Source organism: Notothenia coriiceps, unplaced genomic scaffold (assembly GCF_000735185.1).
Source record: "Notothenia coriiceps isolate Sejong01 unplaced genomic scaffold, NC01 NC01_scaffold00011972, whole genome shotgun sequence".
NCBI classification, from domain to species: domain Eukaryota; kingdom Metazoa; phylum Chordata; class Actinopteri; order Perciformes; family Nototheniidae; genus Notothenia; species Notothenia coriiceps.
Genome location: NW_011344673.1, coordinates 82,364 through 110,305, shown reverse-complemented (window position 1 = coordinate 110,305; position 27,942 = coordinate 82,364). Strand labels below are relative to the sequence as shown.

The 27,942-nt window shown below is 39.7% G+C and overlaps 2 protein-coding genes and 1 long non-coding RNA gene across 4 annotated transcripts in view; all 3 read left to right on the top strand.

The window, feature by feature from the left end:
- The first annotated feature begins 2,847 nt into the window (after positions 1-2,847).
- Positions 2,848-13,412, top strand: LOC104947126 (regulator of G protein signaling 14). Of its 2 annotated transcripts, none has more exons than XM_010773087.1 (15): positions 2,848-3,044; positions 6,566-6,587; positions 6,744-6,895; positions 7,009-7,101; positions 7,598-7,741; positions 7,843-8,016; positions 8,126-8,207; positions 8,752-8,852; positions 9,028-9,240; positions 9,480-9,556; positions 9,850-9,976; positions 10,273-10,354; positions 11,149-11,198; positions 12,118-12,202; positions 12,293-13,412. In XM_010773087.1, the coding sequence occupies exons 1-15, from the start codon at positions 2,925-2,927 to the stop codon at positions 12,550-12,552; spliced, it is 1,782 nt and encodes a 593-aa protein (XP_010771389.1). In that variant the 5' UTR covers positions 2,848-2,924; the 3' UTR covers positions 12,553-13,412. The 2 variants fall into 2 exon arrangements, with proteins under 2 accessions (XP_010771389.1, XP_010771391.1); XM_010773089.1 differs by lacking the exon at positions 2,848-3,044 and adding an exon at positions 3,744-3,885 and having other exon boundaries at positions 12,293-13,409.
- A 690-nt stretch (positions 13,413-14,102) lies between these two features.
- LOC104947125 (uncharacterized) lies at positions 14,103-19,808 on the top strand. The gene is made up of 5 exons (XR_798524.1): positions 14,103-14,215; positions 18,930-19,031; positions 19,101-19,178; positions 19,302-19,355; positions 19,461-19,808. It is a non-coding gene; the product is annotated as an uncharacterized lncRNA (long non-coding RNA).
- Positions 19,809-25,193: 5,385 nt separating this feature from the next.
- LOC104947124 (uncharacterized) overlaps positions 25,194-27,942 on the top strand; it is a 3,916-nt gene continuing 1,167 nt past the window's right edge. Inside the window, exons 1-7 of the mRNA XM_010773086.1 lie at positions 25,194-25,263; positions 25,460-25,514; positions 25,622-25,684; positions 25,808-25,849; positions 26,055-26,078; positions 26,175-26,429; positions 26,634-26,732. Of these exons, the coding sequence (XP_010771388.1) occupies positions 25,463-25,514; positions 25,622-25,684; positions 25,808-25,849; positions 26,055-26,078; positions 26,175-26,429; positions 26,634-26,732 (535 nt within the window). The 5' untranslated portion in view covers positions 25,194-25,263; positions 25,460-25,462. The remainder of the gene's footprint in view (positions 25,264-25,459; positions 25,515-25,621; positions 25,685-25,807; positions 25,850-26,054; positions 26,079-26,174; positions 26,430-26,633; positions 26,733-27,942) is intronic.

The window sequence follows — 27,942 nt, the reverse complement described above, 5'->3', positions numbered from 1 at the left end:
CTGACTCCCGGGGCCAACAACAGGCCTATCAAATTTTTAGTCGGAGGCATTCAAGATTGGGAAGAGGATAAGGAACTGGAGACTCCACTTTTGCAGGGCCAATTCCCCTATCAAACTATCCCTTTAAGGTTTTCCTGGAATCCTTCTTCTCTGACCGCCATGAAAATCTCTTTAGGCTTACGCGAAAGGATAGGATGGACAAATACTACGCGGTGTCGCCTGCAGGTTAACACGCGCAGGACGACCGACACCGACTTTGATACCTTTGATTGTCACAAGGATTGTGCACTGATGTACCCTACAATTATTTCTTGCTCCCTGATGACATTTGTCTCTGAGACGTGGCAGAAGACTACGCAACAAAATACGAAAATACTTTGGCACCTGTTGTCTCTTTGTAAGAAGTACGGTTTTCAACATTTAACCCTTTATTTTTTCCATTCACTTTTAAATACGAGCAGTGGGAGAGGATGGCCAGGGTGTAATTATGTTTACTGGGTTATGCATCTAACATAATTTTCTAAAATTTCTCTCCTCTCTCTCGCTCTTATACATAAATAATATTTGCAGATTTCAGGGAATTTGTAGATAGTGACACATATATGTAAGTTTGTATAAAATTTTCAACTTGTTTGGGGTAGTGTCGAGTCACTTTACCCAAACTAAATAAACTATTTAAAGTCAGTTTTGATACAAGTATAAAGGAGTATGTTACAGATGCAGGTTCAAAGCTCAATTAGGTTCAAAGGTGAATTATTGCGTCATCGTTTGCGTCATGACGTAACCATTTACGTGCCTTATGACCCACACAGCGTTTTACGTCGCTGATTTTCTCCGCAACACCGCTCACAACAACATCAATAGAGGACTGCGTCGGGTGGTTTTGAATTATACGAAGCCATATTCAATTAAATAACTACTTCTCCAACCTTATACCTTTCTCCAGAGTGCTGTGGTGCATTGTTTATTAATGTGGTTCAGCTGCATTACTGCATACTGAAAATATATTAAGTAACTTACTATTTCTACTGCAAGTTGCAAACGATCACATCACTTTACCATTTATATTCCACACATAGCTTATCAATTACTTGTGCGTGCTTACTTTCCCTTGCAGATCTTCTCAAACCGGGGCTGTTGTTTTGAGACTGCCACTCTCAGTTCATTCTCAATGTTCAGCTTTGATCTGCATTTCGTTTTGATGGCAGCAACAGCAGAAAAGCCTATCTCACACAAGTAGGATGTTGCAAAAGGCAGCATTATGCCCACAGCTCTCTGACCAATGAGATATTTTCGAGCAGTGCTTGATTACAATTGAATAATAATAATAATACATTTGATTTATATAGCACACTTTAAAAACAACGTAATCTCAAGGTGCTTCACAAAGCTAAAAGGAGAAAATAATAAAATAAAAAAATCTTCCCTCGCCCCCCATGCAGTACCTCCGCGACCCACCAGGGGTCGCACCCCACAGTTTGAAAACCACCCAGTGATGAAGGTCAACAGTATTGTATCCTAAGGGTAGCAGGTTTTGGGTAATATCAATCTGGATTGTGTGCTCATCCTGACTCCAACTGAAGTTATAATGTTTTTGATTCAAGGATTTCTTTGTGAGCATTGAGATCAACTTGAACCTGTTTTCAACTTACTTTTACATTGTTGTGTAGTTTTTAAATTGATTACATTAATTGGTCAACCAAGTGAATACTATTACATAAAATAATCGTTATTCATTTCCCTTAATTAAATGGCAGCAGCAGCCAAATATTTCTACACATATTCAGTTTATGACAGGATACAGGATCCACTCTCTGTGACCAAAACTCTGCAGCATCAGCTGCACTTCTAATCTACACACTAGTTATATTGTAGCCTAAATATTTGACATGATTAAAAAATGTATGTATTTTTCTTATCTTTCTATATTTAAGTTTTATTTATATTTCAGTACTTGCAGTACTTTGCCTGTATTTTTATTTCCAATAATTTGTTTAATGTAAGCACCAAACAACACACCTTTATTGACGTAATTGGCAAGTATGAGGAACATAAGCTACTTGCCAATAAACCTTATTTTTTTTCAAGTTTCTAAATGTTACATGCTACTACTTTAATCGATACAAGCATAATAAAAGGATCATTTAACCATGTTACACAAACTGGCTACTGCCTTCACAGTAACACGTTTCCAGGCCACTCATCCTCTTAAAGCCACCACAATATATGGGCCTACTGCTAACAATATGCTTTTGAAGATGTTGTTAATCAGTAACATTAAATGCAAATTGGAAATCAGTTTGCATATAGGCTACTGTAAGTAAGATCATATTTATAAAGCATACAGTTGAAGGTGAGGTGACATTACAACCGAGGGGAGATTGCTCCTGTTACTGACTGAACATTTGAGTGTGATACATTTACAAATCTCTGGACCAGGTGGTCACAAGGCCAGGCTGGCTGGGTAACGTTAGCCACTATGCTAAACATGCTACAGCATAGTATTTACTTAGGTAAGTTACCACCACCATGACATTTCTTCTGCAACTTTTGAACTCCTTGCTTTCTGTCATTCTAAAAAGTATTCCTTATTTGGTTTCACTGTCTCCCTTTACTATTTGTGTCTAGGCTAAACTGCGTTGCTAGTAAAGTATTGTTTCAATGTTGCTATTACGAACAACTTTCGACACTTATGAGTTTTAACATTACGCATATGGCCACACAAAAACGTTGATATCCTAGCTAAAGCAAACAGGTAAGTTGTTGTCGCACATGAAAGCTAGGTGTACAGGTAAGGTGCACTGTTAATGACTGCCGTGCTACACCTGCGGCCCTCGGCTGTGCTGATTAACTCTGACCTGCAGACTTCCAGCGCTGTCGGCTCTCTTGTCTTGCCCATCGCTCTTGTGTCTGTTTCCCTGAAGATGGTCGCTGTCAGAGGACTTTATCGCAGGTTCTCCCGCCTAGCAAAAGATGCTGCACAAAAGCAGTTCAAGAAATATGAAAAACTTTGCACCACTGGCATCATGGCAGAAAAGAAGAAGGTATGTAAACCAGACTGAATGCGTTATTTACAGCATTTGGCAATATATAAACATTAGTGTAAAATTTGCACTTTTTGCACACTCTACCTGGACTCCTTTTACAATAATTTGATTGCTGTGGCTGCTAAATAATTATGAACTCCTAGTCTACTCTTTGTACCAGACCTCGTTAAAATGTGCTCATACACTTTTCTTAAAAGTATAATGTTATTGTGAAATGTTGTGTTAATATAATAGCTCATAATTGAGAGTTGTGATATTGAAATGTTGCCAACATCTTGTAGAAGTCTAGTAATGTCTTGAGTCTGAGTTCCTGCATTGCAGGATTACCATTTTAAAATAACAGATTGAGGCCTTGTGTTTTCTACCGTGTGGTCTAAATCTCAATGACTTGTAAGTAAAAGGAAACAAATGCTTGAATATGTTTTGAGGTGTAGCACTGAAAAGTTATCTTTTTTAATATTTTTTAATATTTGTTGTAAGCTGCGTCAATTGACTCGCAAAGTGACAAAAGCAGAATGAGTGTGTTCGTCTCGTCTGGGTTCCCACATCATAGGGTTTATCAAGACGTAGGCTGAAAACAGTTTGATCAGAGTAACCAAACTTCCTCTTTTGTGGCTTGTTGCTATGGCAAGACTTCCCTTCCGGACAGGAAGTGACAGGAAGACCCAAGTGATGAGTTTGTGTGTGTGTATGAAGACTATGCATCATGTTTGGGTGGAGCACTTAACTGTGTTCCCTGAGAGTGTGCACGTCGCATACAGACTTCAACTTGTGTTTCGGTGTCCGAGCCACCATGGCGAAGAACTGCAATTCTCTGGGGATTCCTGTTGGCCACATGGTGAGTTGGCAACTCTTGCTTGGTTCGGTTTGGTTCTGCATCTGTTTCATTGGTTTCTTTATTCTGTAGAAAGAAAGAGGCTTTATCAGCTCTTACGTAGAGGACTTACAAGTGCCCTGTTGGAAATAATTTGGAGTAAAATGGGTTAAATATCAGTAAGTGTTATAATAATTTGGTAAACTCTGCTGTTTAACCTTTCTCATACTGTCAAGCTGTCGTCCAGGTCAGAATACCTACGTTTAGAACATCAGTTTCTTGTGTAAGCTATCTTAAAAGTGCCATGCTGTGTGGCTTGCAGTTGGTTGCTACTGAAAACAGAACAGGCCTTCTCGAGTCGGAAGCAAAAACCAAAGCAATCTGTTATGTGTAGGCTGAGTTGGCTTCATTCAACTCTGTGCGAGACATTACATATATACAGGTGTGTTTCACAGTGGCTAATAAGACCAGGATGTTGGTGGAAAGCGTCTTTCTGTGCTTTGTATTTTGTGTGATTACAATAGTTTCTATAAATGGTGGTGCGTCAGACTCCTTCCTCACATAGGGTGGTTGCATATCTTGTCTCTGTTTCAAGTGATTCACAGAGAATCCTAATCCTGAAATATTGTGCTCTGTTACAGTGAATGAGAACATGAAAGGTGCTTGAGCATGCTTATAATAAATTGATATTAGGTTTGTATTACACTGTGGATGAAGTGTGTGTTGCCAACTGTAACAAGAAGTTTATGTAGGCATCAACATGGTGTGTTTTTGAAGCCAGAGTTTAAGCAGTAGAGCAAAACAACGTGAAGAGGTGGAGCCACAGTGGAGCTAACACCTGCAGAAACTGCCAGCCCATATCAACCTTATATGGGCAAATGTATAGATTATCAAGAGCTGTTCCTTTTTCAGCTGTTGTGAAGCAAAGCATTACAAAGAAGCTTTCTCTTGCCTGCACTAAAATTCCCACACATACAATAGTATATGACGTTTTTCAAGTAAAAACAATGGACATATTGTCAATAAATTCTTCATGTTTTTATAAAGTTTTCAGTCGTCTATTTTTACACCAGGAATGGGCCTTGGTACCTTGGTTAATACTGACTTAACTGAGTGGACTAAATGCCATGGTTTTACCTGGAACTCTTGGATGCAGAGTAAACATGTCTTTAATGAACCTCTGAGTCAACAGTTTGATGTTGATCCCTTAGGGTTATTCCATGAATTGGCTTTCAATTTAAACCTTGACTAAAGATAATATAAAAAGAGTTGATTCTCATTCAAAGACGATTTTCAAAACCAATCCAGAGCTTAAAGGTAGGGTAGGTAATTCACTTCAGAAACACTTTTTGTTATATTCCATGGAATGCTCTTCACATCCCGATAGCGATGAATACATGAAATGCTTTGACAATAAATACATTTAAGTCATCTGTGGAAGCCGTGGTGCTTTAAAAAGCACGACCAATCATCTGAGCCGGCCCGGCTAAAATAACTGGATGGCCTACCTGCTTGTCAGCCTTCCATCTGTGCACAAACTTATCTCGTGCCCTCATTGGTCATGTGAGCGTTCGTGTGTGTTGGAGGAGGGGCTCTGTAAGGAAGTCTGAAGGAAGGGGCAGATTGTACTTTCAAATTCTAGCGCACTCGAGCTGGTTTCTCCATTCTTACCTACCCTACCTTTTAAGTGATACAAAACCTTGAAATACAGTTTCTTAAATCAAGTAAGCTTTGTGTGTATTAATGGCATAGTGGGATGTCAGTTAAACAGTGAAGTTGTGTGGGTGACTGTTAAATGTGACAATGTTTTTATTTTGTACTTTATACCCGCAGATTGCAATCTATAGATTGTAACAGGAACAACCTACATAGACAAACACATCTGGATACATTTAGAGCTGTAAGGGGAAACACAGACCAACGACAAAGTGTTAACTCTACACGGAAAGTGCTTTTGGAGCATTCGTTGAACCGTTCTTTGAATTTATCATCCGGGATTTTCCTCAATTTCTGTTAAAACTATTATATATGTTTTTAGTCCTCACTGGGTGTCTTATCAATATCTAGGTACCCTGGTTTTTGAGTAACATGCGAACATGTTTGAGTTCCACAAGTTTTCAGAATTCATGTTCAGTGCCGAAATGTGAAAGTGCTCAAATTGAAACAGAAAGAACTTTTACAAGATGAAGCTGAAGATGATCTCTAAAAGCTGAATGAGAGATCTTGTCATCAGTGTCACAACCACTTCCTGTGAAAATCTTCTTGACTGATTTCAATACATTGTTACATCTAAGAAAAAAAGATGCAACTAGTTTTCACATTTCACTTCCTAAATGCATGCCGCTGTGCTTTTGTAACATGTGTCTTGTTTCTGGTATGCTGTTTTCCAGTACACTGTGCTACACACATTGTAAAACTTTTAGAATACATTTTCAGTATTTAAATACATTAAAATGTCCACATTTCTGTCATCAGAGAATTGTGTAGTTCTGCCCTCTACTTATAATTGCAGAAAGAGATGAGTTACTGAAATAAAATTCCTCTTTAATTTGTATGATTAAATCAGGTAAATGTTGGATTTCTCAACTTCTACAAAGGTCGTTATCCACGTAACCTGAATCCATGATGCCTAAATAAGGGTGTTTTGCATATTATCAGATGTTTTTTTTCTAATGTTGTTCCTGTTTTATCTCTCTCTTAACAGAGCCAGGCAGTGTCAGACGGAGGTAAGCATGAACCACCAACAGGCGTGCTGAAAGTCTCGTACATCTTGCGTTCCCCCAAAAAGAAACGTGTCTGTGCATGAAAATATGTGAGTCTCGTTCTTGGTCATACTGCTCGTGCTGATAAATGGGTGTGTTTGTGTCTGGATGTGTTTTTAGAGTTGAACATGTCTGCGCGGGGCTGTGGAGGCAGTAGCTCCAGCCTTCCTGGGACTCCGGGTGGAGAGGCTGGCCAAGCCAACAACGTGCTGAGCTGGGCCGTGTCCTTCGAGAAGCTGCTGGAGGATCCCTATGGAGTCCGCCAGTTCACGGTGAGACATGCTCAACACACTTGCCGTTATTTTGTGTTCGGGAGGGCATCTCGCGACATCTCAAGGTTTGCCATATGTGTTAATATACACAGTGTTTGTGTCTTTATCTGCAGTCCTTCTTGATGTCCGAGGTGAGTGCGGAGAACATTCTATTCTGGCAGGCTTGTGAAAAATTCAGGAAGATCTCAGCCAGCTCTCTGGATGAGGTATGATGGCACTTATTACCTCTTTACATGGTGAAGCATGTTACTTGTCATCTCTCATTCATTTTGTTGGTGTGTGTTTACTCTGCGTAAGCTCCCTTTTCATACATTTGTGATAAATACTCCTCAACAGAAGTTTCCTGACTTATATTTGTAGACAATACAGTCAGGGAAACATGGATGCTATATTTTTGAAGGGAAGTAAACAAGCTTAGCTGTTTTCAACTATTCAGTAAAAAAATAAACGTTTAGGGTTGGCCTTGTGACGGATAAAGCTGCTGTACATCAATCTTTTTTTATTCTTTTTATTTTTAGATATTTTCCTTTTTATACTATTGTTTGCTCAGTTATATTCTATTATAGTTACAGGAAGTGCATACTGTAACTTGACAGGGTTGTTGACTGTTGATTGGGGTAATTCCCAGTTAAATTAAACAAAAGTAGAGTTCATATTGAATGCTGAGGAGCTTTCAGTCTGATGGAGCTGTTGTTTTCCCAGCTGAAGGCTGCAGCTCGCTCCATCTACAACACCTACCTGTCGGACAACGCCCCCTACTCAGTCAACATCGATGACACGGCTAAGACAGAGGAGAAAGACCTGGAACAGCCCACACCTGATATGTTTAACAAGGCTCAAGCTCAGGTATGTTTGTAGTTTGTACTCCAATTTAGCTCAGCAATACAGTGATTAATAGTTTGTTGACTCAGCTTGACTGCTAGTTCAACTATCCCTCCTTTTTTCAGATATTCAAACTGATGAAGATGGATAGCTACAGGCGCTTTGTGCGCTCTCCTCTCTACCAGAGCTGCACCTTGTCAGGCGTAGAAGGCAAATCTGTATCTCAGCTCTCTAAACAGACGGCCCGCACGGGATCGTGGGAGGACATAGCCACCAGAAGCCCGTTAAGTGACAAGAAGGTAGAGTGACAGGAGTAAATGGACGGAGGGGCAGCAAAAAAAAACATGCGAGTGACAGTTGTCTTCATTTTGGTGTTAATGGCGTTTCTTTATTCACTGTCTTAAACAGAACAGGAAGTCAGACTCTAACAGCTTTCCAGCTGGCAGGAGCGCCTCTGAAAAACAACAACAGAAAAGAGGATCTTGGGAAGGTAGTGGCAGATGTTGTGTTTCTATGTGTTACGACCCTGGGTCGTTAGGTCATGTGTGTGGACATTTTTCCCTCCTGTGTCTATGAGTGTGTGTGTGTGTGTGTGTGTGTGTGTGTGTGTGTTTGTGTGAGCAACAGGTGGTGCCCGTTAAGCTGATTACCTACCTTCAACCTGCTGATTGGTCCACCTGAAGAAGAGAGGATATTTAACTGCAGCCGTGCAGTTCCTCGGCCTCTCTCCGACTAGACTTCTCCTACTCCCAACACACATCTGCGCTGCGATGTCTGTCCTGTTACACTGATTGCTTATTTATACCGTATGCCGGTCCTTTCTCCCGTGTTGTGAGACTGTGTAGAAAAGCTACTAAACCTGTCTTTGTTAGACACGCTTTATTTATTTTGCTTAGGAGTGCAAAACTCTTTCTTTTTTCCTTCTGGATAATTCGTTTTCTCCTGTTTTTATATCTTTGTGTATATTATGTGACTTCATCTTATATTCTTCCCCTGGCCCTCTCTTAGTTCGTTTTCTCCACCTTTCACAATAGATAGTACACACATCCAAGGTTCAGTCTCCCGGAAAGAGTCCCATTTGTCGGTCAAGCCAAACAGCGGGGTGGAGCTTGGCTCCCTCTTCAGGCAGATAGAGGTCAGTGCATTGGCTAATCATTTGACAATATGCACACATGAATAACTAATTGTATTCTTGCAAGTGTCATCTCTCCCGATTTAGAGAAAACAACTGCCATAAAGTTCCCAGATATTGCCTTCAAGTATATTTATGTCTCTCACGATTTTACCTCTCTTCTCCATCTGTAATGCAGAATGGCAGATCGAGTCCCCGGTCCCCAGAGCAGGGTGGTGTGAGTCGGATAGGGGTGGAGGGGGGCTACTGCTGCGTCTACCTACCCGATGGCAGTGCCTCCCTGGCCCCCACACGTAACGGTCAACCCATCAAAGACATGCTGGCAAGCCTGTGTGAGAAGAGAGGCTTCCCGCTGAAAGATGTCATTATCTACCTTCATGGCAAGGACAAGGTGAGCCAGGAGCTGCGCCGTCTACACCACCAACCACAGCCCAAAATCAAGAAGCTGTTAAAAAGAAATGTCACACTGTATAGATATTTTGCAACAGGCTGTATGAGAAAGATGGTTCTTCCTGTTCCGACATCTTCCCAACCTCTTACTCCCTCCTTTTAATTTTGAAGATGAAAGAAGTACATTAAAATGGTCCCAGTTGATGCTGAAGTCTCTGATACACTGTTCCCTCTCTGCAGCAGCCCTTATCCCTGGATCAGGACTGCTCCGTGCTCAGAGACCAGCAGGTCTCTCTGGAGCTCCGGGTCATGTTTGCGTGAGTTAACTGTGCCACTTCCTTCATTTCCTTTTTTTCGTGTGTGTCTGTCACCCTTGCAGCCTTTCACACCACCATCCTCACTACAGCATGCCACTTCTCACTTTATTACAGGGAAGTCCCTGTTTTCACGCCAGGCAGATTAGAATACTATTTAAGCATTGAATACAATTTCAAATTTGGATTTCCTGCTAAAATATTGGGTGGCAGATATTTCTAGACTAGATTTGACTGATGCTTTACCTCTACATGGTTGTTGTGTATTGTGTAATTGACATGCATGCGTGTTTCAGGCTGGAGATTGTCTTCACTGGAAAGACAGTGGGGATCATGGTGAAGTCCAGTAAGACGCTGCAGGACGCCCTCTCTGCAGTGCTGCAGAAACACCACCTCAAGACGCAAGAAGCCCTGGTCACCATGGTGAGTGTCTGAATGATGTATGACAGAGACCATGACATATAGCCAGTGTTTTGAGTAATTTCTCTGATAAATTATTGATTATTTGTTTCCTTCACTTTCGGAGAAATTGAAAGTCTTGCATTGTTTTGTTGGTGCAACAAGTGACGAGGATTATAGCATCTTTTGTAATGTATTAATCTGTGTTTTCTCTGTTATGCATCAAGAACCATTTTCCCTGTGGTCTTTTTTCTTCACACTCACAATACTGTGAAACTGTCAGCTTCTGTCCAACATGTCTCATTGTCTGTTTCTTTCAGGTTGGTAGCGACGAGCCTTTGAACATGACCAGCACCGTGTTCAGACTGGCCAATAAGACGCTTCGGCTTGACAAAACCAAAGGTTAATACGCTTGACCTTTTTAAAACCAATGTTTTACTTTAGTGGGAACGACAGACAATAATGTTTAGGTAATCTAATTATAACTGCACTGCTCGCCCAACAGCACAAGCAGCCACAGAATTCAAAGAAACCTCCTTGGCCAGCGAGTAAATTAAATTAGTTCAATCAAATCCAATAAAAGCACATTTTAGCCCTCCAGCCACTGGTTGTCCTATGGGTGATACATCTGTGATGCTTTGTGTTCTCTTCTGCTGCCTTGAGCCTGGCTGTGCCTCCCTTTTCACGTAATTGTATCTTAATGCATTCTAGAAAGTGTTTCTGCATTTCTTTGCTCTCCCTTGCTCTTAGCTGCGTTTGAGGAAAAAGTATTTTCCCTGTCCATTTCAGTGCCACTGTCTGCAAGATCCTTTTTTCCCTACTCCGTTTTCTTTGTGCGTCGCTCTCTGTGTCTTCATTCTTTTCTGTAGGGTTGAAACGTCCAAGGCCATTTGGTTTGTCGAGTGCTGTGTCACTTTGAGTTCACTCACTTCATTTCCCAACTGCTAAGAGACCAAAACCAACTTCACTTTGGATCAGTGCGCCCAGCCTCAGCTCCAGTCCCTGCGTTTAGAGCCGTTACATCCCAGGAGGACCAGTTGAATTCTTGTCATGAATATTTTATTTGGCTTATGTCAGAGTGTTTAACACAATGGGGAAGTTAAGTTCTGTGGCATTATCATTATCCCACTGACTTCTTCTCTGCTGTTAGAAAATGAAGAAGACACTGAATTGTATCTTTTGTGTGGTTTGAACAGGAAACCAGACCACTTTTTCAAAAGGCACTAGTTCTGCTGCAGCAACACAGGTGAGGCTATTTTTTATAGACTGCTAAACGTCAACACACACCATGTGTACAAGGCAAGCTGCTGAGATGCTCTTGTTCAATATATAAAGAAAATATGATGAAGGTTATAATTGAAAGGCCACAGCTAAGCATGAACAAGGGAAGGACTTTCAACACAACCTTGTTGACAAGCTTCCTTATATTTAAATAATAATGACCAAGAACATGTCAGCATTGTGCAGATTTTTTATTTGATAGTATGGATATTAAAGGTCCCCTATCATACTCTTTTTTAACAATACAAAACATGTCTCTGAAGTGTTTTGCTCCAAAAAAAACGGATCATACATTGCAGCATCCCATCAACCCCTCTGTTTCAGCCCTGTTTCAAAATGGCTGATTCTGTGTCTGTAGCTTTAGATGAAAATAAGGAGCACCTCCCCACGCCCCTCTGAGAGATATTTGGTTTAAATAAACACAATGGTGCTCTAGGAGGAGATTCAGGTGGGGGGGGGGGTTACCTTGGTTCGTTATTGGCTAATGGTTACACAAGCAAAAAAACATTGACATCACAGGTGGCCAAAATCTGATCAGCTCATTTTCAGACAGGATTTTCTATAAATGGATCGGCACAAAAAGAGAGAGAATCTTTTTTCCTGAAACTTTCCGAGTCTCTTCACACAGAGGGAACACATGTTTATGTATAAAAGACATGAAAAAGTGGACCTTGAATTATAGGTGACCTTTAATGTTAACTTTCTTTGACGGTTTGTATAGTTACACCTCAATCTTTATTAGGAATCTTCAACATTTATCTATGATAAAAAGGTTTATTAATTGTGTGATTTCTGGTATCTGTAGTCTACAACTTCAGTAGGATCTAAAACCTGTGAAACCTTTTTCTGTACGTTGATAATGATGGAATGTATTCTGGTCCCAGGCAGGTGGGGTTGAGGCCCGATCATCGCTGCAAACAGACAGGGCCAAGACGCAGACCAAGACCAGTAAAAACCGGGAAATGGATGGTATGGCAACTCAGCAGTGCAGATAGCACATTGATGTAAATGGAATTTGAAAGAAATATAAGAATTTGTTTGATATATTTTGTGTTTCAGGGTTTCTGGACATGCTGACGAGGGCTCAGGGCTGCAGGGTTGATGACCAGCGAGGCCTTTTGACGAAGGAGCAGCTGGTGGTCCCTCTATTCCTGAAGCAGGAGTCTGACCCAGGACCAGACACAAAGCCAGAACAACCCAGTTCAACCAGCTCCTCCACCGACGACTCCAAGGAGACGTCGAAGTCAGCAGGAGCGGGGAAGGAAACCCCCGACTCTGCTGAATCTGAAGACAAAGACTTGAAGGAAACAGAAGTTTGAGCAACTTTAGTGTTTGTGTGGAAAGGACAAAGACACAATCGGAAACTACAACAAATATCTCACAAAATAAACAGACCAATCACGTCAAAAGACAGTGTTGAATGGTCATGCACTTTTTATAATTGTTTACAAATAAGCTCTTAGACAGCAGTGTTCTGCCATCTCTGCTACTGATAATCGGCCTGTTGAGGCAATATGTAAAGAAGAATTAAGATCATGGCAAGCTTTTATAGTGTCGTTTGACAACACTACACATGTTAATGGGAAGGATGTTTGCTATTAATTGTTTAAGGTATTCGAAAAATGTTTTGAAAATAAGTTTTAGCTCAATATTTGATCCTGAAGCTTTCCCTGGAGATAGATCCACACTTTGCATTTCACATTGATTTAATCTCTCACAATGTCACATTGCCTCTATGAACTGTTGGCAAAAACATGATTCTGTTCAGGACTGTCCAGAAGGGGTTATGATGGTATTGCACAATTGTTCTGTTTTCTTTATATGATTTAAGATTATTGAATGTTTTCACAAAGATGAGTTTTTAATATTTGTAATTACAAATGTTCATTTTGTGTGCTTATTTGCTATTTTCAAATGTGTGTTTGCAGTGCTTAAATGTATTTTGGTTTGCTGTGATGACGCCCTGGTCAAGTCCTGTTCTCCTGTCACCTGCGACATCTCAGGGTCAGATCATGAACTAGTAATGTGATATTTCAGGAAATTAATCAGATGATGTAATCATAAAAAAGATATCCCACAGGGTGCTTGAAAAATAATTAAAGTGTTTTATGATGAGATATGATCCTGTTTGTGTTTGTTTAAGGATAGACATCAGGTTTGAGCTCTTGGTCATATGTGAGGAATTTATTTTTGAGGAATCACGGAGGTCAGTTTCAGGCTTGACAATGCTACGTGATTTGGTTTTATATTTGTGATTCAGCCAGACCGTGCTGTCCCAGTGGCCTGACAGTAAAACAAGTCTGATATGTATCTGTCTGCATAGGTGTCCATTGTTACAAGCTTTTGTTAAATTAGCAGGTGAATTCAGCTGATCATGGTACAGAACCCTCCCTCTAAATTGCCCTGTCATGTAATTATGTCATTTTTGCAGAGTGACGGTGGATCATTGCAGTGCTGCGATTGGCTCTTTACTAAGGGTTTGTAGCCAATGATTTGCTTTATCTTTCTACAGACTTGTTGCTGGAAGGTGATTTCTCACGAGGAGCCTGCATGCATGGGAGGACTATTATGGGGTGAATTTGGCTTTTTGTATGTGTTACAAAACAAATTAGATGAGTCATAGATGCATTCATCTACACGAATGATGCCAGCATGCATATCGTGATGTTTGTAACAGTATTGGTTCTGGAAAGCATCGCATTCACACCTTGTAGATTGATTGAAGTAATTAACCTGAGACAATTAGGTGTGTGTGTGTGTGTGTGTGTGTGTGTGTGTGTGTGTGTGTGTGTGTGTGTGTGTGTGTGTGTGTGTGTGTGTGTGTGTGTGTGTGTGTGTGTGTGTGTGTGTGTGTGTGGCTTTGAATGGGCAGAGCTTTGAATGGGCAGAGGGGTGTGCTCTCACAGACACCATAGCAGCAGTGAGATGAGGAGTGCCATTTACTCCACTGCACGTCTGTACTGAGAGAAGGAAGGAAAGGAGGTGAGTATGGATTTCCCCCAGGCATTTGACTTAAATTATTTTTGTGGGTGGTTGCTGTGCTGCCTGCCATCTCTCTCTCTCTCTCTGTCACTCCCATCATTCATCCTCTCCTCCTGTCTGTCTTCCTGTGCCTGATTAAACGTCTTATGCTGTCTTGAGATAAACCTCTTCATCTCCTCGTTGATAGAAAAGCTCTCATTTTGCGGCAATGCTTTCTCCTATCTCTTTTCTATTTGCTTGCTTTCTGACATTGCGACAGATAACAAACAGGTTTTGAAGATCTGGGAAGTGTTTATTTTGTGTACTCAATCCTCTGCTAATGGGAGCTCTGAATAATGATCCCTGTGCCTTTTGAGAGTCCTGCAGAGGAATGCATAAGTGGTGTAAAACAAAACCAATCCATCAGATCAATGCTTGCACATTACCGTACTCTGAAAGATGAAGTAAGGACAGGCTCTGGGCTCAGTGTCTTAATAATGGAAACGACCGGATTCATCACTGACTCAGTTATTAGGCACATGGTCGAGCTGAGACACAGGTTGGAAGCAGATGTGTTGGTCGAGTACTGACTGAATTCATCCAGCTTGGAGTTTGTGTGTGTGTTTGTCACACCTGAGTGTTGCTGAGCAGACAAACCCATCATCATCAATTACAGGACATCATGTCCTTGCCCATGTGAGCTTTCTTAATGTGCCGGTGCAGCTGCTGTCCACACGCTCACCTCGTTGCTCCAAACACCACTGTGTGCATGCATGTAACGGCCTCTTTAATTACACAGATCATGTGCATGTGATCTCCTTTGATTAGCATGTTCAACAGCACACATGTGGCGAGGCAGGAATGTCAAGCCAGGCTTCAATTTCACCACCTGGACTGAAATGATGGGCCTAAGTTGACTCAAAGATGATTCTATGATGAAATATATCATTGTGTGTCATTGTTGTTGTCCACCTCTTCAAAAGTGAATGTGTCCTCAGCAGGCTGTCATCATAATTACCTTTCTAGAAGACTGAAGGAGTGATAATGTAGTTACAACTTCACCATAGGTTTTGATATCCTTTCTGCTCCTATGAAACTCTTAAGTAGGAAATTAAGCGAAAAAAGTTTATGTAGTGCTTCTCAGTTGGCGAGTTAATTAGTGTTGACCCAACAGATATGAGCCAATCATTGTCACAAATTCAAATCAGATTTTCTTCTTAAAGGTCTCCTATCATACAAAATGCACTTTTTAATGTCCTTTATACATAAATATGTGTGTCATGGAACTCACAAAGTGTCAGAAAACAAAACTATCTCTCTTTTCCTCCATACCGAAATCTCCACAAACGGGGGAACAATGGAGCTGATCCAGATTTGCATCATCAGAAACAATGCACGACGTGTTTTGGACGTAATATGGTCTTTGTTTACATTAGCAAGCATGCTAACACTCAGAGCTAACTGGAGAGAGCATGTGTAAAGAAGCAGGAAATTAAAAAAGGAACTCACCTTGTGGTAAACCCGCAAGAGAAAAAGCATTTGAGCTCCATACTGTTTCAGAAATAATCCTTGATGTGGTTTGGAACATGGTAGGGCATTTAATCACGGCAGCATTTAGCTGTAGCTTGTAGAATTCTGAGCAGGCATTAGCTCCCCCCCCCCTTCCGCGCCCCCCTTTTTTTTACCCTTCTCTTTTTTTTTTTAAAGCTAAGGACCCAGAATCAGCCATTCTCCAACAGGGCTGGAATAGAGGGATATGAGGGATTTCTAAAATGCATGATCTGTTCGGTATTTTGAGCAAAACACATCATAGAGGTGTTCTTTATATATTTTTATATATCTGAGACCCATAATATATAACTTTTCTAACTCCGGTGTTTCCTCCTCTTCCTCTTTCAATGTCTCAGTCATGACAGAATAATATAAAGGGCGATAAAAGACTGCAAGGCATTTGATTTGCCCATCCTTGCAGAAGAAGTAGCTTTTTAGGTGAATGGCAAGCTTTGCTTGTATGCCCATGTCCACTTATTAATGTATGAGCATTTTGGGCATTTGCACGTGTACACGTTTTTTGCATGCATACCACACAGAGGCGTAATGTTTTCGAATGTGTCATCTTCGCTGTTGTTAGCTTGTTCATGTGGATTAATCAATGGAGAAATGTTTCTAATAGCCACAGGGCTTTCTTACCTCGGCTACAGAGGAGATGCACGTCCACCAGCAGCCAACGCGGTCATTCATCCATTTGCCTCGTCTACAAAAGAGAGATTCCTCGTCCAACCAAAGATGGACAGAGAGCGACAGGGTCAGGGTCAGGGAAATCATTTTCATTTAGGTCATTTCCTTCAGTGTGTTGGTCAGAGAGAGCACTCAGGACTCACCGCCAAGGCAGAAATTATTCTTCTCTATCCCTCAAAGGGCTGCAATGCACATTTTAGAGAAAGTGCATGGAGTAAAACAGTCTTGTATACCCCAGGGTGTGCAATAATGAACGGACATGTGGTTGCATAATAGGGCTGATGTACCAAAGGAGCTTGAACTCTCCACTGGGTCAGTCCTCTCTGTTACAGATCACTCAGCTAAAGCAGATAGGCCTTCTGAATATCACATGAATTCCTGTTGAAGTGGGACTTTCTAATGGAGTTCCCTGCAGCCTCAAATGTGGTGCTGACGTCAGGCTTCACAGTGGGCGAGTGAGCTCCTGTCGATCAGCTGCCATTTATTCTTCATGAGCCCTGAGAGCTTCCCGTAGAGCAGCGGCCAAACACTCAAAGGGAGTATTTGCATTCTCGCAAGTCATAGTCTTACCAGAAACTTCATAACTCTTTTGAAAATTCACACTTTCAATGAAAAACGTATGTTATCATTGGTATTAAAAAGCACATAGTTAGTTGAAGAGATCATGATTCAAAGGCCCAGGAACTGAGTTTATTGCTAAAGTAGAAATATTTTGGGTTATTTCACCTGAAAGATTTTCACATTTCTTTAGTCTGGCTGCACTTCTCGTTGTTTTGAAGTGTGCGGGGCTCAGTAAGAGTGATGTTGATGTGATGCTCGAATCAGCATCAACGTTTTACCTTAATTTAAACGTTTGTTTGGTAACAGTCAATAACATCTGATCAAATCATGTGCACACAATCCTGATCAAGGTAATTGGGTGAGTTTTATTGTGAAAACCAATACATAATACACAGATATTTTGTTGTTGACTCATTGGCTTATTTAGTTATGAATAATTCATAGCTTCATAGATATAAATAAAAGAGTTGTACCCACCTTTTCTGGACTTTAACTTTCAGGTTTCTTAGCCATATTAGGCAATTTAAAAACATGTAAATAAACATTTAACATAACAACACTAGGCCAAAAATACATTTATTTTTATTTTTTCAAACTAAATAATTTAACGATATTCTTGAGGTTTGCATAAGGTAAATGTAGCTCAGCGGTGATGCACTTTCCCTACAAATGCAACAAGATACTGTATAGCTTTGTCAAACAAAAGTAAATTGATCTTTTAAGATATTCATTTGACCTATTTAACTTGTACCTGTTTAACTGTTTTTTCCAAAGTAAAGCATGAATCTTCAAACCTACCCTTTTTTTAACTACTTTTTGTACTCTTTACATTTATGTTTAATCTTAATCTTCATCAGTGAACCACATTTCTCCACCATCTCAAGCCTCTTGCCGGATAGGAAATCGGTAAAAATTCAGACATGCCGGAAAGTATGTTGATTGATCTGATCAAACTGGTCAGATGTCAGACAGGCACTTGACACAGAATGGCAGCACTGAAATTATCTCATACTACAGATGGACCAACAGCCAGAGGTGTTTTGTCTGAGGCCCCGGGGCCCCTGACACCAGCTGTGGATCTGACTGTGACTCTGGGCTGCTAATCATTGTGGCCTTTCAGCTGTGCAGAGTTTTTTTTGTCCTGCATGACTCCGACTGTGTGAGGGTGCCGATATATTTTTGGCTCTTTGCCCTTTCCAATTGGGACTCTTTGTCTTCCCTTTGCTTATACACATTAAGTTTCATACAAGCTTTTAATATGCATCACTGTTAATTGGAGCCAGAACTAATCATTCTCAGATTCTCATATTATAGCATCTCAGATTCTTTCATTTGTTGATTATTTTAAGGTGTTCATTTTTTTTAAAATGTTCCTTTTTCTTAAGGGTCTAAATGTACCTACCAGTAGAAAATGGAGCAGGTCTACTGTTAGACGACTAGCCTTTTATCTTAATCTAAATCGTATTATTGTCACAAATCAAAGACATGTTAATAGCAGTCATTGTTTCTGTGATGTGAATTATTGACAGTAATATGAAAATAAATAATTTACGGCTACATTTAATCCAGAAAAAACCCCAGTAATGTTTTGTTTTTGCAAAATGAGAAGCAGCACAGTGTGTGTGAACAATTGGTACAGTGTAAACTCTGTGGTAAATCCCCTGAGGGAAGTCTCCCAGCTAAATATTTACATCAGTGAAGTGGGAGCAGCAGTATGTTTCTGAGTCGCCATCTAGTGATAAGAGGCCATAACTGCAGATTTGTCGTATAATCTTTCATGCGGCCCCTCAGGATAGCAAAATCAGGGATCAGTTAAGCCTTTTGGATCAGATTATAACAAGTAAACTAAATCATTATTGTAAACTGTCTTACTTGTAACCATTGTTGTTGCATATAACCATATGTAAAGTACCTCTTCTTTCTCTTGTCTTTACAGTTGCACAACCAAGGTATTCAAAAGATATCATCTTATTCTAAACCAGCACAGATCTTTTGCTGAAGAAATCTAGAGCCAGCCATGGAACAGAAGTCAAACGAGGTGTGTGAAAGCCTGATAGACACATTGTTTTGAGTCACTCGGCCGTGTCTAATATGACTTCCTTTCTAGTGTCCCAGCACCACCTCCCCTCAGAAGCACATGAAAAACAGGTCAAAATCCACAGAGGAGATGCAACAGACGAGGAAGGTGAGAAGAACAAATCTGACATTCAAACATCTTTCAATCCTTGTTCTCATTTTATTTACATTCACACTTTCAGATTACTTATACCCATCAGATATAATGTGATTAACCTGTCTCACCTCACAGGCCTTTTCCTCACAAAAGTCCCTCCCAGGCAGACCAGAGCTGGAGAAAGTGAAGGTGAGCTGTGCACATACAAATGCTGTTACGTATTTATTTGTATTTCACTTTTTAAAACCCAGGAATCCATACTTGAAAATGTATTTTCTTTCACATGTTTTTCAGGAGTGTCCTGACGGCTCTGACACGCCGTCATCCTCCACAGAAGAGCTGAAGTGAGAAATGGAAGGACATAACCATCAAGATAAACATAACATTCATAAACATTATCATATGTACACAGACAAACGTACAACATTGTGAAAAAGAACAGTGAACTAAATTATAAAACACCCAAGCAATGAATTTGATTGATTGAATGAAACTAAACTAAAAATGGTTATTCGAACTCACACACAAACTCACGCACACTGAAACACTTGCTTGTAAAACCTGTGATAATGCTGTTTCATTGTACTTTGAGTGTCGTATACATACCAACTGAATGTGTATTGACAATAAATTGATGCTGTTGAGTGAAGCCGTCATTACTCTGCACTTATTCACATCATTAAAAATGGATGCTGTACTGATGACTGCAGGTTCAAAAAGCAGCATTGACTATCTAATTTCTTAATGTAATGAAAAAGTGGAGTGAGAGCTGAGAGGGGTTTAAACATGTTTGTAAAAATGCTTTTGGACATCTGCTTTAGTGTTTATGTGTAAGAATTAGTTTGTACCTAAACCAGGAACAACACAAATTCAAATTCAGATGTTCGGAGGAGAAAACCATAACGGCAATTTGGAGATTTCCCGTTTTGAACCAGTCTGGTCCGTGACACTGGCCCAAAGGTGATGACACATTCATGTCACAGGGAAAGTTCAGTTTACTTTGGCTTACAGTTTTTAGACATGTTCAATTATCCACATTTGAGGATAAGATCCAAACACAGTCAAAAGGGGTCAGATCAAAACAGAACAGGAAATGCTGCAGAGCTTGATGAAAAAAAACACACAATACAAGTTGGCAGGGACCAAGTGACCGAATGAGAAATGACTTTACTTCAGTGTGTTCAAACAGAATCAGATTAAAGTAATGCCATCTTTCATTAGTTAAGGGGATAAGCTTTACTGAGGGACTAATGATCGAACGAGCTCTATGTGAGTAGAGCAGGTAAGGGGAGTGAGTGAATTGTATGAGAAGGTGGTTGGAACATTAACATTTCAGTATTTCTTCTTCCTACTGTTACCTTTGCACTAATCTGGCAACATATGCTGCTTCAGTTAAGGGTTGAGTTTTATGTGATAGACTTCTTAGACAAAAATGCCAAAATGTGATGTTCCTTGTTGAGCTAAACATTTCATTATACCTTTTGTCAAATTGATAACAGTATCCAATCCACTTTATTTATTTCTGTATAGTATGCCATAGACGGTGTAAATACAATTCAATTGTGATAATGAAGGGCATGAATTATTGCTACAGTTACATCATGTTACAAAGCCAAGACATTACTAATAATAACAGTGATCAAAAATAATCTTCAAATTCAGACATGTACAGCATGTGGATGTCCCCCTGCAATAGCCGTGAATAATGAGTTGGCAGATTACCTTTATTTCAAAGAAAGAATGCAATTCAACTTAAAGCATCACATGCATCCCTCAGTGTAACGTTATGCAATATAACTATGATCATAAACCGAAGAGAGAGGACCCACAGTGTGCACCTGCAGGCTCCAGCTCATTGAGTGAGGTGTTTTTGAGTGGCAGGTAGTTGTACGATGACCCGGTGACCTCTTTAACTCCAGGCTGAGCAGCAACATCCCTGGTGCTTGCACATCTGGAGAGGGAATTAGCAGCATCACAGGGAGTGAGGGGGGGCTTACCCAAAATATCTGGAGTCGTGCCAGAGATTTATCCATGTGTATAAGTGATAACATATTCCATATGTGAACGAGTGTCTCTGCGTCTCTTTTCGCTGCTCAAGAGTCCAGCTGCCTGCAACACAACAGAGCTGTTATCTCTCCCTGGCACCCAGCAGTTTACAAAGTAACAACTCTAGTCTAGTTGGTCATTCATGTTCTGCTGCCCTGAGTTCATGGATGCAAGTCTGAGGTCAGCAGATTCGGGTGAGAGCACTGCTGATGTGACAGAATCCACTAATTGTTAACAATTACCCTGTTATTCAGGCCATCACGGCCTTCTCCCATGGTGAGGAGGACATTGTCTGTGGGTAGTGGGGTGTGTAAGTAAATGTGTGTACGTGTGTGTTAAGGTGGATCTCAGAAATTCTCTATGGTTCATTTTCAATCACATCATGGGGCCTACGCATCTGAACATTCTGCAAAAGTCACGCACTGTACATCGCACATGTTTGCCATACTTCCACTGACCTATCTCATGCAAGGAATGATCATTTAATACCTTGGCTTTAACTTATTCAAAAACCACAGTGTGAGCGGACGACAGAGACAGTGCAAAATCGGTACTTTTCTTCCAACATTTACCACTAGGTGTCAGATTTCTCCTACTTTTTTACACAGGAATACAGAAGAACCTCAAGAGACAAGCATCATTAATCCTACAAAACAGTCCTCTTCATCTTGGATACTTTATCCAGCCCCAAATCAGGTGAAAAATAGATGGTTGAGAACACACATCATTCATCACCTAATATACAATTTGTTTTCCAAACGCATGCATCATTAGTTTAAGGCTTTGTGTTATTGATTAACAATGAGGTCTCTGATGAGGGAGCAAGTTAAGGGATGAGGTGTTAACTGGTGGCTTATTTAAAGAGGTTTTGTTCTTCAGGTTGATACTTTCCTTCTCAGGGGCTCAAACACAACACCTAGGACGGTTTCAGACAAGGTAAGGTACCAACTCCATATGTCAAAATCATCTTTTTATAAGTAAAATCATTTTGAATCAATACCGCTCTAAAGCTTTCTATATTATTTGAAACAAATGATTTTTTAATTGCAAACCTCTGGACATTTTTCTACAGCTAGGGCATCAAGAGCGCAAACATCCGGCAAGCTGACAACTGTTACTAAATGTTTGATTAATCCTTTTTCTTTTTACCCCCGCTTCATTTAGAACTAAAGAAGAAACATTTGGGCAAAACATGAAAAGCATAGACGTATAAATGTGAGTCAGTGACTTGAAGGCAAACTCACCAAAAGTACAAAACCACGGAAACTGAGAGAGTAGACAAAGGCAGAGTAGATTAAAGCATTCACTCCACAGAATCACCAAAGTACATTCAGGGAGGATTGAGCTGCAATCTATGGAACTTGTCTCACGTACTCCCACATACAGATAGACGTGCTAACTTGTTCACATCAGAATCAGCAGGAGGATGCCACACAGAACAAGAAAGATGTAGCGACGGTAATTACTGTAATTTCCACTGCTGTAATTACTCAACTCACTTCCATCCTCTTTGCTTTACAGGGACACATTAGATTGATATTCAGACAACTTTAGTACTCCCTCCTCCGCTGGAGTCCCCAAAATATGGCAAAGTGGCTGAAATGAAAGGGGAAAAACAGTTCTCTGTGAACCGAGAGCGTGGTTATCTTTGAGTTGCTGCTCCATACAGAGGAGAGTCTCTTTAGAGCTGACTTGCAGCTGCAGAAAACGAAAGGGAAGATAAGCAACATGGATACAGATGTGACCTTATTGATTCTGACAAGGTGTTTGTTGAGAGAGATGATTCAAGGCTTTTATTGTACGTACATAGCTACAGTGTAGTTATGTCGATGAAAATCTTAGGTCGAAGGCTCCTCCAACAGTGCAACACAATAAAACAGAAAAACAGAACAAAATAGTGCAGGTAAATACAAAAAGAAAAAAAGTGAAATAGTGCAATAAGAGCCTATATACAAGTGATTGGAATATGATATATTAGATAAATAATTTCTAAGTAGCAGCCAGATGAATGATATGGGTATTCCTTGTATGAGTGAACGTAGCTGGCAATAAACTCGATTCTGATTCTGATTACAGAGGCCCGTGAAAAAAACACAAGTCAGAGAGCTGGGCACAATGAAAGATTTAAGACCTCAAAACGTTTCCAAGTGGGGGGCTCATTTCATGTTGAATACCCGCAGAAAAGAGAGAAATCACGGACGATATGGAAGAAGCAGTGGTGGGAGAAGTATTCAGGCCCTTTACTGAAGTCAAAGGACTCCTAATGAAGTAATGTACTGTAAGTATTTTACTGTAGTTAAAACAAATATGCAAGTATGCAACATGTTATTGTACGTGCTACAGGTGGAGCTACTTTTAACAACTTTCATGTGACCGTGCTGTAGTTCCTTTTTAGCCCAACATTAGCCTCCTTTAGCTTAGCGGTGGTGACGTGAAGTCATGTGACCGTGCTGTAGTTCCTTTATAGCCCAACATTAGCCACCTTTAGCTTAGCGGTGGTGACGTGAAGTCATGTGACCGTGCTGTAGTTCCTTTATAGCCCAACNTTTCTTTAAGGAAAATGTATTAATTAACTACTATTTCTACTGCAGGTTGCAAACGATCACATCACTTTACCATTCCTATTCCACACATAGCTCATCAATTACTTAATTGATGAGCTATGTGTGGAATAGGAATGGTAAAGTGATGTGATCGTTTGCAACCTGCAGTAGAAATAGTAGTTAATTAATACATTTTCCTTAAAGAAATTCGAATTTAAAAATCTACTACTCAGGGAAGAAGGCCAACCAGTTTTAATTAGGCCAAATTAATTCACAGTAGGCCTATCTATTACAAGCACTTTTGTTCATGTGTAATCCATAATAAAATATAAAATTGTAGTTGTATCTTTGTATCTTCTTATTATTAGCAGAGAAAATGTAATGTTTTTACAACAATATACAATTAATCCTACCAATATAGATGGGAACCGGGTTGGGGGGGTCCTGAAAATATTTCTAATTACCCAAGGGGGGCCCGACTGAAAAAGTTTGGGAACCACTGGTTAGGCTATGGTTTGGTTGAGGTTAAGATAACAGGAAACACAGATGGATGAGGGAACACTACCAGCCTATTTTATGTATGGAACCTGATCTTCATTCCAGTTCATTACATGTTGAGAAGAGAGTCAAAGTGACTCAGAGACTATTTGAATCCCAAAACCATTTTTATTTTTACCATGCAGAGTTTGCATGTTCAAGATGTGTATGTGATGCTCTTTTGTACTCCCACGAACCAAGCACAGGCAGGTTTGATTATATTAAACTCCTAATTACTCCGACTTTGGCTGTTAGGAGTGTGATGGGGTTTGTGTTTTCCATTCTCTCCAATGTACACCTTGCTTATTTTCCAGTGCATGCTGGGATATTCTCCAGTCCTCTAGGTCTAGACCCTAAAGGGGGTTAAGAAATTAGATGGATAATCAGCACTCTCTACAGGCCACTGCATGAATACCTAATGTGTATGATACTGTGTATAAATCATAGACTGTATATATAAAGGTATAAATGCAATTGATGACTTAAATGATAGAAAATATTTAATTTCCAGCTCTCCCAAAATTGGCTTTAAACCCATCTATTCTGAGCGAAGTTATTTCTGGTATGTGTCACATTAGACTTTGCATAAGTAAATTATTGTTTTGCTTATAACCAGTTATCCTTCAGCATACCTCTGTCTTTCATATTACGTGTCTATTTCTCTATTTCTCCTTCAACATTCTTTTTGTATTCGTCAAAATCCCCTAATTTTAGCCTTAATGTTACCCCACACCATTAGAAGTATAGCACCAGCAGTCTAAAAGTCATCATGGCCGTCACTCCCAGCTATGAAACATACAAACCGAGATATTGTTTGCGCCATGACGTTCCAGGAAATAATTTATTTGCATTGGTATCAGTGTTTATGATCAGCTCTGCCATGCCTTCCTGAAGAAAAGACCATAAGGCTGGGCAAAACAGAGCAGATCATCATTCAACTCTGTGAGAGTGAGGAGAGAACACCACCACAGGTAATAAGGCAAACCTTTGATCATTATTTTCTACCTTCATGATTATGTTATACATCATGCGCAATATGATAGAATCATGAGTGCTATGACATTTTATATTCCTATTTTTTTCTTAAATGTTGCTTTATTTTATTCATAAGGTTTCTCATCTCATTCTACTTTTGAACTTATTTAATTTAATTATGTTTTCCAACAGAGAATGGTTGTGAGAGGGGTAACCCTATACCTTTTGCTTGGTTATCTCATCAAAGGTAAGGAGCCACTTCTGAATATATATATTCCTATTTATCATAAATGTATATGTCTGTTTAGCTCTACACCCAAAACATATCATTTTATTTATTTTTTATTTTAGCAGGTGCTACCTCCACCTGTGCTTATAAAGTGTGTCTGAGATGTAACACCACAGCAACAGGGGCAGGTAAAAATTAAGTATTAATAACCTCTTACTATATATAGACTACAGATAGGCAAACAATTGTGAGTTGAGATGCAAAGATAAATGTTCTTAATCCTATGCTTTCCGCTTCTGTTTTCCTTATAGACCCTTGTGAACTCTGCAATGCAACACAGTGCATCAGTGGTGGTGAGTGCTATCTTTCTTTTTAAATGTTTTTCATTTTTAAGTTTCATTATTCTTCTTATATGGTGTATTTATGCGTGTTTCATTGAGTTGAATAAGTAAGTGTGGGTCTATTTATATTTTAAAAAACTATTAAAAACATTATTTCTGAATAAAATGTGAATGTGACTGTATTCATTTCCATGTTTACTATTCTCTCTATTATCAGATATTCAATCAAACTGCACAACAGGTAACCTCTTACCAAACACATTAAGTGACAATCATCTGATTACCTTACACTATCACAGTTGTGTTATTCCCCTCAAATATTAACCCTGCCCATCAGGCTTTCAGGTTTCTATCAACAGCAATGGTTCCAAACTTGTGGAGGGCGAAGACCTCATTCTAACATGTCTCCATAACCTTCCCGATGTGAATCATACATTTGGGTGGAAGATGGATGGAGTCACAATTCAGGGCCAGAACAAAAGTGAGCTGTATGACGAAAAGGTGTTGTCAAACAAAGAAGGCACGTACATCTGCTACGTGGAGAACTTGTGTGGCTATTATCAGTCTCTGCCACATGTTGTCACTGTAGAGAGTAAGTAGACATCTCCCTGTTTATATCACACAGTCACATATTACATAGACTTAAGCCTATAACTATTTTGCATTGTACAATTTCTGAATTTGAAATGACAGATCTTAAAGATTTAACTAAAATATGAATAGTTATAAATACACCTCAATGACTGTTGATAGCATATTTCGTTTCCTGCCTTTTATGAAATGTTTCCTCATCCAGACAATTCGCTGTTGTTACTGGTCGTTTGTGGTGTTTCCGCTCTGGTCCTGGTCTTGTTTATGGGGCTGGTTATGAAGTTCAAGCTGAAAAGAGACAACGGTAAGAGCTCATTTGAGGTTATCTATGCCTATGGCATCATACAGGAGTTTTAACGCATTTATTTTTTATTTATTCAATCAACTAGATTGTTTTTATTAAAAAAAGAGTGGTGATAGATATAATGCAGCACTATGTTAACTAAAGTGTAGGAGTATTATATGTATTTATATTGCACTTATTTTGCTTCTTGCAAAGGCATTTATGAGAAGACGGTTATCCCACATTTCTGTCCATAAAATATAAGGCTTCAGTCGGCAGGCAGTTAGCTTAGCATAGGGTGACCAGACGTCCCCGTTTTCCGGGGACAGTCCCCGTTTGTATTGGCCTGTCCCCGGTTGAAACTGTCCCCGGAAATGTCCCCGTTTTTTTAATATACGTTAAAAACACATAGCAAGGTGAAATAAAACGTTTCATGTCAGGAAACACTGGGTTAACAGACTGTGGTCAAGCCAGTCCCCACTTCGGAAAACACAGTCAAAAGCACGTTGATGGATTACGGTAGAGGCCTGTAAAAACTGCCTTCAAATTAAAAGCATTTACTCGGTCAATAAGAAATATACCTAAAAAACACACCAAACATATTCATATATACTGGAGCTTAAATTAAGAAATATGTACTATATAATGTGATCAATAATAATTTAAAATAAACTACGTATAACTACCACATTATAACTGAGTGAATGTAAAATGTAAGTATACAGTTATGAAGACATATCTGACATTTCTACTGGGTGACTAATTTTAATTGATGTTGACACCATCTCACAACACTCCTAAAATAACATTACTTTCTGATCACAATTAAAATGTATGCTGTTTTAAAATCTCAAATTAGATCTATTGTCAATCCTATATTTGATTATTATTTAATGGAAAACGCGTCCATAATCAAAGAGTCGTTCGAAGTCAATCAAATACTTGTTTCAACTTAAGGGTGAATAGCAGGAGACCCTTCTAGTCCAATCAGAGAAAATCAGGACATCTGATGGAGAATTCAAAATTAAAATACTTTTGAATTCTCATATATGGGCTATCGTCCTCCGTTTTTTCAAGAATATAAAAAAAACTGTCAATTATCAAACACTTATTCACTCCAGGGTGATAGGACACCCATCTAGTCACCTCAGAGAGAATCAGGACAAATCTGATGTAGAGTTTCAAAATAAATCACCCTTGAAGTCTCATATAATGGGCCTATCATCCCCAT

Bases quoted from the DNA above. Each gene is read 5' to 3' on its own strand.
- LOC104947126 (XM_010773087.1), top strand. From the start codon at position 2,925: ATGGTCGCTGTCAGAGGACTTTATCGCAGGTTCTCCCGCCTAGCAAAA. The intron at 7,742-7,842 runs GTATGTTTGTAG...TCCTTTTTTCAG, and splicing joins TTAACAAGGCTCAAGCTCAG to ATATTCAAACTGATGAAGAT. The intron at 10,355-11,148 runs GTTAATACGCTT...TGGTTTGAACAG, and splicing joins TCGGCTTGACAAAACCAAAG to GAAACCAGACCACTTTTTCA.